Raw genomic sequence first — 13,931 nt, 5'->3', positions numbered from 1 at the left:
TAAGTAACACCCTAAAAGTGTTACACAAAGTGGTAAAAGTGTTATTATAGACAATTGGTAACACTTTATTGGGTGATACATCCACCCATGTTACCAAAGGTCTTATGTAACACTTTGGGTAACATTAGGTAACACTTTTAAAAGTGTTATTATAAACCCTTTTATGTATCACTTTTAACATTATTAGTATCATTTCTAAAGTGTTACTATTTATTTTTTATGTAACACTTACTTATTTTTAGTAACATTTTTCAATCATATAGTATCACTTTATCCGACATTATGTATCACTTTTTCGAACTAATGTAACACTTTGTTGATTATTAGGTAACATTTTTCAATCATGTTTTGACATATAGTAGCACTTTATTCGACATTATGTATCACTTTTTACAAAGTATTGTAACATTTTATAGATTAATAGGTAACATTTATTATTATTATTTTTTATTTTTTGAAAAATACAAGAAAACATAAATTATATGTACAACAACTATATGAATGCATAATCAACACATAATAGAAAATAATTTGGATTGAAATAACTTCATATTTCTCACAAAAAAAATCCATAAACACCAATTTAAATGTTTGGCCAAACAATATAATAATCCAAACACAAAGAATATTAAGTTCGATCTCTAGCTTGGAAAAAGTAAGGAAAAACAAAAAACTTCCAATTTGAAAAAAGACAACGATAACAATAAAAAAAACAATAATAATAACAGCGTATAGCAGTAGCTACACAGCTAGCTAGCAGAACGGCAAATGTCATCAGCAGTCTTTAGCAGCAACTACCAGTAGACAGTAGTGGAAGCTTCCAGCAATAGCAGACATGAATTGGCAGCAACCGGCAGTAGTAGACATGAGTTGGCAACCGAATGAGCAAGATTCAGCAGCAAAACAACAGCAAAACAGCTGAAAACAGCAATAGAGACAGCAGTAGCAGCAAAACAGCTCGAAACAGCAGCAAAACAGCTCGAAATAGCAGCCAAAACAGCGCGAAACAACAGCAAAACAGCTCAAAACTGCTGAAAACAGCAACATAGACCAAAACAGCAGCAAAACAGCTCAAAACAGCAGCAAAAAAGCTCAAAACAGCAGCAAAACAGCAACAGAGACAACAGTTGTAGCAAAACAGCAGCAAAATAGCTCGAAACAGCAGCAAAACAGATCAAAACAGCAGCAAAATAGCGGTAACAGTAGCAAAAAAGCAGTAAAAGAAAGTTCTTGTTGATCATCAATTGCTATCCCAATTCTTCATCTTCATCCGTTTGATCCTATGTATAGGGCTTTAAGAACTCATCGGGAATTATTGGATTGTTGCTCTTTCCCCTTAGTGAACATATCCCTGGTTGCTTTTTTCTATGGCCAAAGTTATTTGGTTTATTCATTACTTCATAGTATGCAACTCTCCATCAATTTCACTTTGAATTTGTACCTCCTCCATCTTGTCCTATAATGGGAATCTAACAATCAAACAACTAATTTGAGATAAATAATCATATTCAAAAAAATATGCAAACAACAGGACTTACAATGTTACTTTGGGTTGGCTCATAAGATGTTTTGTATTTCTTATCTACTTTCCTTTTACGACTTTATTTGTACATGAGTGCCAAGGATGGTGGCTTTTTTTCAACATCTAGTTGTTGCTGGAATAAAAAAAAACACATCCAAATAAGAATTGAATGAATATTGTTTACATGATCCTAGTGAGAAAGATATAGAAGGAAAAATGGTATAAAAATATACCAATTTATGATGTTTCCTCGCTAAAGTCATAGGACCCATGGTGTGCCTATCTTTTTTATCTATACTTATTTCCCTTTTCTTCTGGTTGTCTTCCTGCATGCATGCATAGCACACGGTTCATAGTTTAACACATTTCAATTTGAGAAAGAAATAAACAATTGTAATATAAATGGAAACAAACAACATAACTCTACCTGGACTGGTTCCAAATTCCAAAATTCTAGCAACTCTTTGAAATGTGCTTCTGGAATTGTATTAGGTGGATTTGCCAACCTATCACCATCATTGTCGTACGGATTAAAGTGTGTTGCCTTTACACTAAATTTATATCTACGCCACAGCCTTCCCACGGATGTCAAAACACAATCTTTACCTTTTTCCGAGATTATGTATTTCTTCTGTATTAAGTAAAATATTAAACAAATTAGGAAGCAATAAATTACGTCAGCCACTTGACATATAATAGCACATAAACTAATCAAATCACACCATTTAAAAAAAAAGGTGCATACCTTCACGTAACTCCAAATTTGTTCCTTGTCCGGAACATAATGCCAACTAATCTTGTTCAACGGTGCTAGAGAAGAATTACGAGCTAAAGTCCCTAAGAATCTTGTAAATGTATTCATAGTCTTATCATCGGGACCAATAGGCTTTCCCATTTCATTAAGAACAATAGGCTTACGCTCCTCTAATGTCCATTCATGGACATCTTTACACATAGTTGGTCCTCTAGTTCGCTTACTTTTTGAAGGTGCTACATGAATATTAACTCGACAAAGTCATTAAAATCATATATTGCTCTTAACATATCTATCTTAAAATATTTAGAACGGAATGATAGTGATCATTACCTATTTGTTCACTTTCTTGCTCTTGATTCATTAGTGGTACATCTTGCATTATTCCTAGCTCCTCAGGGGTAAGAGTACTCAAATCCTCACTAAAAGCATCTTCTTCATCATCATATTGTTCCAAAATGCGTTCATTTGAACCCATATGATTCTCATAATCCTCCTGTAAGTCATGTCCAAATCTTTGTGGTTGTGAAAAACTTTGTGCTTATGAACTCCCTAAATGCCAATCTGAACTAGCCATGTTAACAGGCTGTGAACTAGTCATGTTAACAGGTCGTAGTTGTCTTCGTAGTAATAAATCACTTTGTTTTGCTCTCCTCTCTTTTTCACGTAACTGTGTTTGCATTTGCCTATAAGCACTGAGTGAACCAGGGGCAACCACTGTCTTACTCTGCCCTGCCTTAGTTTGGATACCATTCCCAATCCCAACCTATTTCTCTTGCTGATTATGGATTCCTGATTTTTTCTGTGCAGTAGACTTGGCCAATTGGATTTTTCTTTGTGTTGAATCTCTCCCTTGTAATCCTTGATCAGAGTGTTGTCTCTCGGTGTCTTGAAGATGCATCTTAATTTGATTAGCCATTGGTACTGAAGAGACACATGTCGTGTCCTTAGTGTTTGTGGTTATCTTCCCTCTCAATGCCACAACCTGAAATTTAGTATTCACGAGAATCATTAAACAAGTATTACATGATTTTTGAACAGTTATGATTCACAAAATTAAGTTGTAAAAAAAAAGTTTTACCACCTTCTTTGAACGAGATCTCAAGTTTACAACATTTTTCCTTATCTCATTTTCATCCTCTTCACTTGAGTGGTTCAGTTCACCCTCTTCATCAGGTGTATACTCGTCAGTATCTTTAGTCACCTTCTTCCTTTTTTTCGTTTGTTTCGATCCCTTCATTGACTGTTTCATTTCATAAGCCATGGATGTAACCCCTAAATCCTTCATCCTGATTCTATTTTGTTCTATAGTTTTTTGTCTAAGTTTCTCATATTCTGCCATCTAAATCTTTCTTCCTACAAAGAACACAGAAGGCAGTCAGTTAGAAATTCCACCAGAACAAAAACTCAGCAGTCAGCACAAGTGACACAAAATTCAGAATTCTCTATTATATTTATATAGTAACCTGATAGTCTGATAAGTAATCCAAAAACCAACTAAAAAAAAAGGTCCAAGTAAGCAAAACTTAGTTTATATTATGCAAGGTATATACAGAGAGTTGATTATTTGACAGGTTGGGGTGATGGGAATTGAACCTCCAACCTCTTAGTTGAGAGGGTGGGATCTCTAATTTTCTACCATCCAGTTCCCACTTGATTCTCATACCTTACTGCTTCTTTGAATGCAGGAAATGCAATCACATATATACTTCGTATTAAGCATGCAACAATGTTATGCAGTTATTGTGTACGAGTAAGAAGTTTAAAACCATTAATAGACACAATCCATGGCTTTGTGTAATTTCACAACATAATAAGGACAATTTCTTTTTGGAATTGGTCAAAGCCCTCAAAGGTTGTTATATACATACCTAGATAAAGCTATCTGAATATATACCCAGCAACTTGTCTAGCAAATGAAGAGACATGGGTACAAACTGTTAGACAACCAGCATATCGTAACTAAAACACAGGCTTTGCACAACAATAACAAGAAGCCACAGGGGCAAGCTAAGAATTATGACATACTTATAAACATAAAATCAGCAACTTCAAAACTCTGAACCAGTCACGAAGACAGCAACATGAGCTGAAATCTGCAGAACAAAGTCAAGACAGTAGAAAAGGAGCTAGAAGTCACTACTCTGAACTCAGGAGATTGGGGTCTAAAACACAAATCTTACAGAGTATTTGATACACAGAAGCGCACACTGAAGCCAGCAATAACTCTAATAACAGCTTCAAGAACATAAAATCAGATTTTAGGCCAAATAGGCACTAAAACAAAGCTAACAAACCTGAACCCAGTAAACCATCCTTGCTGGAAAGAATATTTCAAAAATAAAACAGCAGCCATTCTCAAGTAGCACAAACAACCAAAGATAGTTAAGATCTTCATGTAAAAGGGTAACAGAAAGGTGGAAAAATAAAAAGTCTAATAAGGGGCTGCAAGCTGATGATAGTGGAGAACAACAAACAATATAGCAGTTTATAATAAAAGGTCTGAGTCTCTGAGAGAGAAAAGAAAGGGAATACAAACCTGTAAAAAATGTTATTGACTTTTCAATGGATTTATTTTAGCTTTTAAGATAGTTTTATATGTGCATTATACTTGAGCTCTGTTTTTTGTAGGTCCGACCTTAGATATTGACTGGCAGAACAATGTTTCTTTTGCAACAAGCTCTACAGATAACATGATTTATGTATGTAAAGTCGGGGAAAGCAGCCCTGTTAAAACCTTTGCAGGTCATAAGGTTTGTTTTCTTCTTCTTTGTTGTTTTTACATGCATGTCCTAATCCTTATGTGAAGTCAGGTGCTGAGTTGCTCTTTTTGTGCTCAATTTCTCAGTGACTAGCTAACCATGTTATGAAAATTATACTAGTACTTAAGTTAAATACCCGTATCCACGTCAGATCACAAGTCAGATCACATGGAATTTCAACACAAGTCAGATCACAATTTCATCAAAAAAACTCTCATTTATAATGACAGAATTAAATATACAACACAAGTCAAGAGATCAAATTACTCCCCACGCATGACTCATACAACAAACAGTTGCATCAGGTTCATTAAAATGTAAGGGACTAATCACAACTCTAATCATTCAATTCTCATGCTCATAATCAATTCACATGTTCTGAATTAGCTCTGAATTTCAGTTCTGAAATTCAGCACTGAATTCAGTTCTGAATTTCAGTTCTGAATTCAGCTCTGGATTTCAGTTCTGAATTCAGCTCTGGATTTCAGTTCTGAATTCAGCTCTGGATTTCAGTTCTGAATTCAGCTCTGGATTTCAGTTCTGAATTCACCTCTGAATTTCAGTTTTGAAATTCAACACTAAATTCAGTTCTGGATTTCAGTTCAGAATTCAGCTCTGGATTTCAGTTCGGAATTCAGCTCTGGATTTCAGTTCTGAATTCAGCTCTGAATTCCAGCTCTGAATTCAGCTCTGGATTCCAGTTCTTAATTCAGCTCTGGATTCCAGTTCTGAATTCAGCTCTGGATTTCAGTTCTGAATTCAGCGCTGGATTTCAGTATACTCAAAGGTACCAAAATTCCCAAGCACCTAAGCACAGAAAAAGCACCTAAAAGCACCTGAGCACCAAATTGCAATAAAACTCTGATTAGCTAATAGTCTTAGTCATATATTGATCTTGCGAATACTCAGACTTAGACTGTTAGCAAGATTAATTTACCTCACACGCTAGCTTTATAAATCTTGCAAAAAGTGTGACGCAAATTAATCTTCCTAGAACTAAAGTCTGATCATTTATAATCATGCAGTGCAAAGATTAAAGTTCATTGAAGTTATGTAAATAATATAAAGTACCTTAGTGAAGCCCACACAACTAACCTGCTGCCCGAGCACCAAGATACCACACAGCTCAAAACTGCCAAAGGTAAATACTGTCACTATAGTATCAAACCTCAAATAAATTTAATAATTTATATAAAGGTTAGAGTAAATTCTGTAGCACAACACTAAATTTAACAACTTATAAATTTCATAAGAAAACAAGTTCTAACAGAAAAATAGAACACTTCAATAATAGTTTGTCAAATCTAAATAATAAGTTCAAACGAAGGATAATTATTATAAAAAAAATAATCTAAACATGTCACTTTGATGGTTCCATCCAATCCCAATCAGTTTCATCTTTATCGGAACTTTCTTCGAGATTATGATCCCTCCTTTCATGGTCAACGGGCACCTCAACTCTGTCATAAGGAGCTTCTCTGCACCAACTTTGGTGTTCATCTCCATCAGTAGCCAGAATTACATCCTCTGCGGGTTCACGAACTTCATTCATATATGTGTGTTCAGATTGCCCCTCGGCATAAAAAAAGTCTCTTGGCAAACTTCTGTGCACATAATGCCAATCTTCTTCAAGGTCGTCTTGAGTGTAGAACACTTGATGCACTTGTGATTCCAAGACAAAAGGATCATCTTTAGAACACAATTTCTTAAAGTTAACGCAAGTGAGTCCATAATCATCTACTTCCACATGGAACCAATCACACTCGAACAACACAACATTAAATTCACTCCAATAATCGACCTCAATTATCGATTTTATAGCCCCATAATATGTCACATTACCAAGAACAGGATTGTGATCCTTGCTACTTGCAAAGCTTGGAGTCAAAGCGGTTAAAGAGACTCCACTATTTTGAGTTTTACACCTTTCATCATGATCTCTAGTGTAGAACTTATATCCATTGCAAAAATATCCGGTGTACCTCCTTGCAATAGTAGAAGGACCTTTTGATAGCCACTTAATATGATCCGAGACATTATCCACCACAACCTTTTCTCTAAACCAAACCATGAATTCATTGCTATGCTCTTGCGCCTCTTTCCACCTTCTTTTTCGTTTGTCTCTAGACTTCTTCTTCACAAACTCTTCATGTTCCCTTCATAGTATTAACCATATAAGTAAGGTAATAAAACAATATAAATGTAAACACAGTTGATAAGATATTAAAAAAATTACTCACTTGATATAATTCTCAACTTGGTCATCTTCACAATTAAACAACACATAACGATGTGCTAGAGCCATTGTGTCTGAATCAAGAGTGTATGCCTTCCCTTTCTTCTTCCCTTTCTTTTTCCTCCCAAAAGGATAACCTGCCTTAGGGAATAAAGGTGATTCTTCATCAATTTCATCAGTTTTCTCTTGACTTTTGTTAAACCACTTAGATCGTTTCTTTACACTAGCATTCAAATACCTAGAGCAAAATATCAAGCACTCTTCAGCCAAATAACCTTCCGCTATAGAAGCCTCAGGGCGACATCGGTTTTTAACATATGATTTTAACTTTCCGAGGTACCTTTCTATAGGGTACATCCAACAATCACACACCGGTCCACCACGCTTGATTTCATCAACCAAATGAATTGGTAAGTGGATCATTATGTCAAAAAAGAAGGTGGAAATATTCTTTCTAGTTCACAAAGAGTCTCGACAATTCCTGCTTGAAGGGGATCCAAATCTTTCGGATTGATGACTCTCTTGCATATTTCCCTAAAAAAGCCACTCAATCTCATAAGAGGTAAAGCAACGTGCTTTGGTAAAGTTTTTCTAATTGCTGACGGAAGCAAGTGTTGCATTATTATATGGGCATCATGACTCTTGTACCCTGATATTTTCCCCTCCTTGACTTGTACACACCTTGCAATATTTGATGCACAACCTTGAGGCAGCTTTGCCTTCTTCAAAACACTACAAAATATGCTTTTCTCTTCCTTTGTCATTGAGAATGATGCTTTGGGCAGTAAAACATACCGCACGTCATCTGTATCTATAGGATGTAGTTCTTCCCTTATACCCATTTCTTGCAGATCTAATCGAGCCTTATGATGATCTTTTGACTTTCCAGGTACGTCTAACAAAGTTGCCAGCACATTATCACATACATTTTTTTCGATGTGCATGACATCCAAATGATGACGACAACCACAATCTTTCCAATAAGGCAAAGTGTGGAAGACAGAGGACTTTCTCCAAGGACAATCTACATATTTCTTCTTTGGTTGTAACTTTCCAAACTTGTTTTCCCAGTTTTCCAACAAGCTTAAAATTTGATCCCCTGTTAAAGGATCTGGAGATGTCCTCTCTTCCTTTTCCCCATTAAAAGACACCATATCATGCCGCCAAGGATGATTAGAAATGACATTGATGTCTATCTTCAACCATTGGTTCAAGAACTCAAAGATTTGTGGGAGTATGGGTTAGACACCTATGATGCGGAGAAGCATCAAACATTTAAGATGCATGCAGCTTTACTATGTTGTGTGTTCATAGTTCGAAATGGATTGAATCCGTCACTTGCAAGGCCCAAACGAACATTATGTGTCTCACTAGAAAAATCTGGGTACTTTTGGTCAAACTCTTTCCATGCCTCACCATCAGCGGGATGCCGCAATAACTCATTTTTCTTTCTTTCTTCATCGTGCCACCTCATTAGCTCTGTTGTTTCTGAACACATGTACAACCTTTGAAGCCTTGGTTTAAGAGGGAAATGCCAAAGAACTTTTTCAGGGACTTAATGCACTTTCTTAGGTGGTTGATTGCTAATATCTTCTTGAGATTCAGTCTGTGTTTCTTTCTACCTTGGAGCATGACAAACATAGCAAGACGTGGTAGCTTCATGCTCCTTCCAATATAGCATACAATCATTACAACATGCATCAATCTTGTCATAATGAAGACCCAGATCTTTTATCAATTTCTTTGCCTCATTAAAAGAGTTAGGAAAATTGGATGCATGCGGTAACACTTCTCGAAAAAGCTCCAAAAACTCTGAAATTGCTATATTAGTTAACCCATGAGTACACTTCAAAAGGTAAAAACGAATAATAAATGATAGCTTTAAAAATTTTTTGCACCCAGGATATAACTCTTGTTTACCATCTTCAACTAACTTATAAAACTTCTTAGCCTCATCATTCGGCTCATCTCCAACACCTTCACACCTTTCTGCCACATCTCTATGAACATCATATATCAGACGTTCAATATCATCATGCATGTCTTCAACATCCCTCTTAGTATTTGATGTTGATGACATGCCCTTTTCATAACAATGCCATCCTTCAGTGCTGCCAGGCTCAATCCCATTTGCAATCAAATGATTGAACACTGTCTCTCTACGATGCCAAAAGCGATGATAGCACACCTTAAAAGGGCAAGTAATTTGATCTCCAATTGCTCGTGAAGAGAACTCTTTATCTAAATAATCCTCTACACCTTTCTCATACTCATGACTAGATTGTAAGAAGTTGGTCCAACTACTCATTTCGTCTCCTTTATCAAAATTTAAACACAACGAATTTAAAGATTTAAAATATTGGCATATAATTTTAACATTTATAAAAGGAATGACAATATATTTAATCAAGGACCAAGGCAAGCCCTTTCAAGCTTTAAGTATTGAATAAGGAAAGAAAATCTAAAACTGACTTAATCAAATGAAACTATAGCTAAACTAATTTTATTAAACCTTATTCTAAACTAGCTGTTATAATGACTGAAAAACTAGCTACTAACATAATTACTATCAGAATTCCGGGGTAATAACCCCAAGCTAATAATCATTCGATTGCAAGTCACATCACAACAAGCCAAGCATATATACATGCATACATATAAAATGAAAATCATGTTGCAAGCCACATGACTATTGAGAACATTGACTTAAAAAAAAAAAAAAAAAAAAAAAAAAAAAAAAAATCTACACAGGTATGTCTCAATATTTCTGTTCAAATTCCAATCTGTCAAAGTTCTGACAACTTCAGTTTATTATATGGTGGGAAGGACTAATCAGAGGTGTCATTACCGTGGCCTTATCCTACAAAGCATAAATATTCATTTTGTGATTTGTAGAAAAATCTGCAACACTGAACCTTTTTTTTTTAAATGAAATTATATTACTCCAGTTTTCAGGTTTTGTAGAGGTATAAATTGAGAGATCATTGATGATCAGTTGTAATCTCATTGTTGTTCTGTTTAGTACTCTGGTTAGTTTTCTGCATACCCTCTTCATTTCTATATATTTTTTGTGCGTGTGTTACACCAGAATTTTACCCAACATTGAATTGCATAGCCTAAATAATATTCGCCCTTACAATCTTTCTATATAACGCAGATAAATACACACACCAGTTTGGAAGCGGAAAAGGATGCAGAACACTGTACTTATAATCAAAACTTGTGAATTTCAAGCATCATAAATGTTTAGTGCTTATATTGGTATAAAAGATAGTGTACAACGTTTTTTCAATGGCAAAAACAAACTATGAACAGATAGTTCAATATTATAATTCTAAGAATTAAAGATATTTAACCTTCCCTAATACATTATTTTGATATTGATAGGTGAATGATTGAACCAAGTTAGGAATTAATAAAGTCATGAAGGCTAATAGCATCAAATTTTAAGGCTCGCACCGGGCTGCCCCGGGTTAACACACCCAACACAGATTCTTTCAACATTTTAAACAAAACAACATCTAATGATTCTAATGAATTTGAAAATATGTTCAGCTTCGTGACATTGCATAACATCAACATAATTACCATAATTAATCGAATGCTACAAAAGCACACACAATTGATCACAAACCCATAGAAAGAAGACTATTTTGTCTGATCAAAGTTTCACATAATCAACTAGTAACTCAGAATATAACATTAATTCTTTTTTTTTTTTTTTACAGGAAGCAGTAGCAATTTATTAAATCAGACTTATAATGTCCTGTAGTACAGCATCATATACACACACGGGTACCTCTTCCATCCAAACTCTAACAAAACATTCTTCCTCCACTACTATATGCGCACACATTTTGCAATTTTACACTAATGAATTTGCATGTAACCTCTCTACAAACTTAAATTAAATTTCAATTACAAAACATAAAAATAAATAAATAAAAAAAACTTGATTCCGATAGATTCTTGAAAATTAATGAATAATTAATTCATAGATTCTTGAAAATTAATAAATAAATAACTAAAAAAATTAAAACAACTACCATAAATCAGAGATTACCTGCAATTGAAAGCACGAAAATAAGGCTTGATTTCGATTATACCCAAGATCGTCACAGTTCGCTGCTCCTAAAGGAGGAAATTCAAGGACGAAAATAGCGATCGTCACAGTTCGCTGCTGCTGAAGGAGGAAATTCAAGGACGAGTGAGTGTTTTTTTTACTTCTTTGGCGGTTTCAAGCATTATTTTAGCCCAAAATTTTACAAAATTTTTTATTTCACTCTGGCGGCAATAATAACCTAGAAGTAAAATTTTACCCCAAAATATTGTAAAATAAACTCAATGCTAGGAACGTAAGTAAAATAATGCTTTTTGCGGTTTCAAAATAGGAACGTAAGTAGAATTCAAAATAATGCTAGGAACGTAAGTGTTACTAGGAATGTAATTATTTTACCCCAAATTTTTACGTTCCTAGTAACACTTTTTTTTTTTTTTTAAAAAAAAAAAATCCTAGTAACACTTATTGTATCACTTTTTTAATTGAATTTTTTATTTTTTCAAAAATAAAAAGGTAACACCTTTTAATGTTACTATAAAATGTTACCTATTTTAAAAGTGTTACTTTGTAATGATACCTATATTAAAAATGTTACAGTGAGTGATACATTAGAAAAAAATGTTACCACAGTGTTACTTATGAATATAATAAATTTGCAATTTAAAAAGTGTTACCAAACGGTGATACATAAAGTCAATTATGTACTAGTGCGTTCAAGGGTATTTGTTAAATATTATATTGGGGAAAATAGTTCACTGTATTTTTCCATTGTATTTTTCCATTCATTCTCTTCGGCTATATTACAATATATATAGACAATAATAGGAATACCTAACCCTAATATTCCTGATTATCATATCTTCCTAATATAAATATATTCACAATATCTCACGTATATCTTTTCACAATAATACCTCATATGATATTATTCTCATAATATCATATCACAATCTATGTCCTATCTCAATACCCTCCCTCAAGTCGGAGGTGCAGATCTTGAACGTCCGACTTGGACATTAAAATAAAACCTGCTTCATGTCATCATCAAGTTGCTAATCATCGAATGATCCACCGAAAATCACAAAAATAATCTTCTTGAACTCGATCAGCATATATGCCACATTATTCATCTTCATTAAAATCATCAAATTTCTCCATGATCAACAATATAATTCAACAAAGTCACTTAAAAAAATAAATAAAATAATATAATAATTTGTGAACTCTCACAATATTTCTCACAATCTCATACAGAAAAGCTGTGAACTCTCGTGCACAATATCTCACGCAAGTCATTGACCCACGTTGTTTAAAAAAATAATTAGTATTGTGAACTCTCACAATAACTCTGTGTTGGACGCAAATAACAAATACTGCGTGCAATTGATTACTCCTCTTACACGAATTCGTGTGTTTAAGATATTTTCCCCCTTGATGAGAACGTCTTCCTTTTCGAACCCATCAATCAATACAACGAGAACGTGTTTCTTTTCGAACCTGTCATATTTTTCTTCTCCTCTCACACAATCTCTCGTGTTTAAGGTTTTTCTCATTCTCTCACACGAACTCTCGTGTTTTTCATCCTCTCCTCTCACATGAACTCTCGTGATTAAGTTTTTTTTTTAATTCTCTCCTCTCATACGAACTCTCGTGATTAAGGTTTTTTTTTTCATTCTCTCCTCTCACACGAACTCTCGTGTTCATCCTAGGATCTCCCTAGGCTCTTGATACCATGTTAAATATTATATTGGGGAAAATAGTTCTCTGTTATTTTCCATTGTATTTTCCCATTCATTCTCTTTGGCTACATTACAATATATATAGACAATAATAGGAATACCTAACCCTAATATTCCTGGTTATCATATCTTCCTAATATAAATATACTCACAATATCTATATCTTTTCACAATTATATCTCATAGCAAGACATGTTATTTTGCCATGTGTCAGCAATTTTGCGATTTGGCATATATTGTGACGCCACATCATACAAATTCATTAATGATTGAAAACTCAATATATGCATAACCTCTATATATTAATGTTTTGTTTAATTGAAAAACTCTTCATATACATAACACTCTATTTAAGTTTCCCTAACTTGGAATGTAACTCCTTAATGATTGCATAATAATAAAATTTGTAAGAAACTAAACATTACTCCATATTTTTATGCATTAATTCATAAGATTGTATATATATAGAGTAAAAGTTTTTATTTATATATATTACAATTGTAATTATAGAGTGATTTTGTAGGGTGCATTATATATATATATTGACATTTATACATATTTGATTTATCAATTATATATATTTTTTTCACATTGGATTGATTTATCATTTACCCTATACATATGGAGGGTCAAAGTGTCAAACCACCTCATACAAACAACTAACTACTTAAGCTATCATATTAAAAAAAAAAGCTCTTAAGCTCTCAATGACAAATTAAACAAGCCAAAATATATATAGTTCAATTAAAGTAATAAATTTATAATGACCCGGGGCATCACCCGAGCCAATAACTAGTAACTTGATTAAAAAATAAAAGGGGCCTTTATATAGGCAACAAACAAACAAACTTCAACTAA

The 13,931-nt window shown here is 33.9% G+C and overlaps 2 protein-coding genes across 3 annotated transcripts; both read right to left on the bottom strand.

The window, feature by feature from the left end:
* Positions 1-536: 536 nt before the first annotated feature.
* Positions 537-11,486, bottom strand: LOC145571238 (uncharacterized). Of its 2 annotated transcripts, XM_081630324.1 has the most exons (10): positions 11,338-11,486; positions 6,110-6,170; positions 4,305-4,372; positions 3,361-3,632; positions 2,610-3,261; positions 2,268-2,512; positions 1,950-2,153; positions 1,756-1,848; positions 1,539-1,655; positions 537-1,456 (listed from the first exon to the last, which is right to left on the bottom strand). In XM_081630324.1, exons 5-9 carry the CDS (start codon positions 2,752-2,754, stop codon positions 1,602-1,604), a joined length of 741 nt encoding a protein of 246 aa, XP_081486450.1. In that variant the 5' UTR covers positions 2,755-3,261; positions 3,361-3,632; positions 4,305-4,372; positions 6,110-6,170; positions 11,338-11,486; the 3' UTR covers positions 537-1,456; positions 1,539-1,601. The 2 variants fall into 2 exon arrangements, with proteins under 2 accessions (XP_081486450.1, XP_081486491.1); XM_081630365.1 differs by lacking the exon at positions 4,305-4,372.
* LOC145629334 (uncharacterized) lies at positions 8,542-9,582 on the bottom strand. The gene is made up of 2 exons (XM_081681911.1): positions 8,897-9,582; positions 8,542-8,788 (listed from the first exon to the last, which is right to left on the bottom strand). The coding sequence occupies exons 1-2, from the start codon at positions 9,580-9,582 to the stop codon at positions 8,542-8,544; spliced, it is 933 nt and encodes a 310-aa protein (XP_081538037.1).
* Positions 11,487-13,931: the final 2,445 nt, after the last annotated feature.

The sequence above is a fragment of the Chenopodium album genome, chromosome 1 (assembly GCF_948465745.1).
Source record: "Chenopodium album chromosome 1, dcCheAlbu1.1, whole genome shotgun sequence".
Taxonomy (NCBI): domain Eukaryota; kingdom Viridiplantae; phylum Streptophyta; class Magnoliopsida; order Caryophyllales; family Amaranthaceae; genus Chenopodium; species Chenopodium album.
Note: the sequence above shows the minus strand (reverse complement) of the source record. Positions and strands in the feature narration are given on the sequence as shown.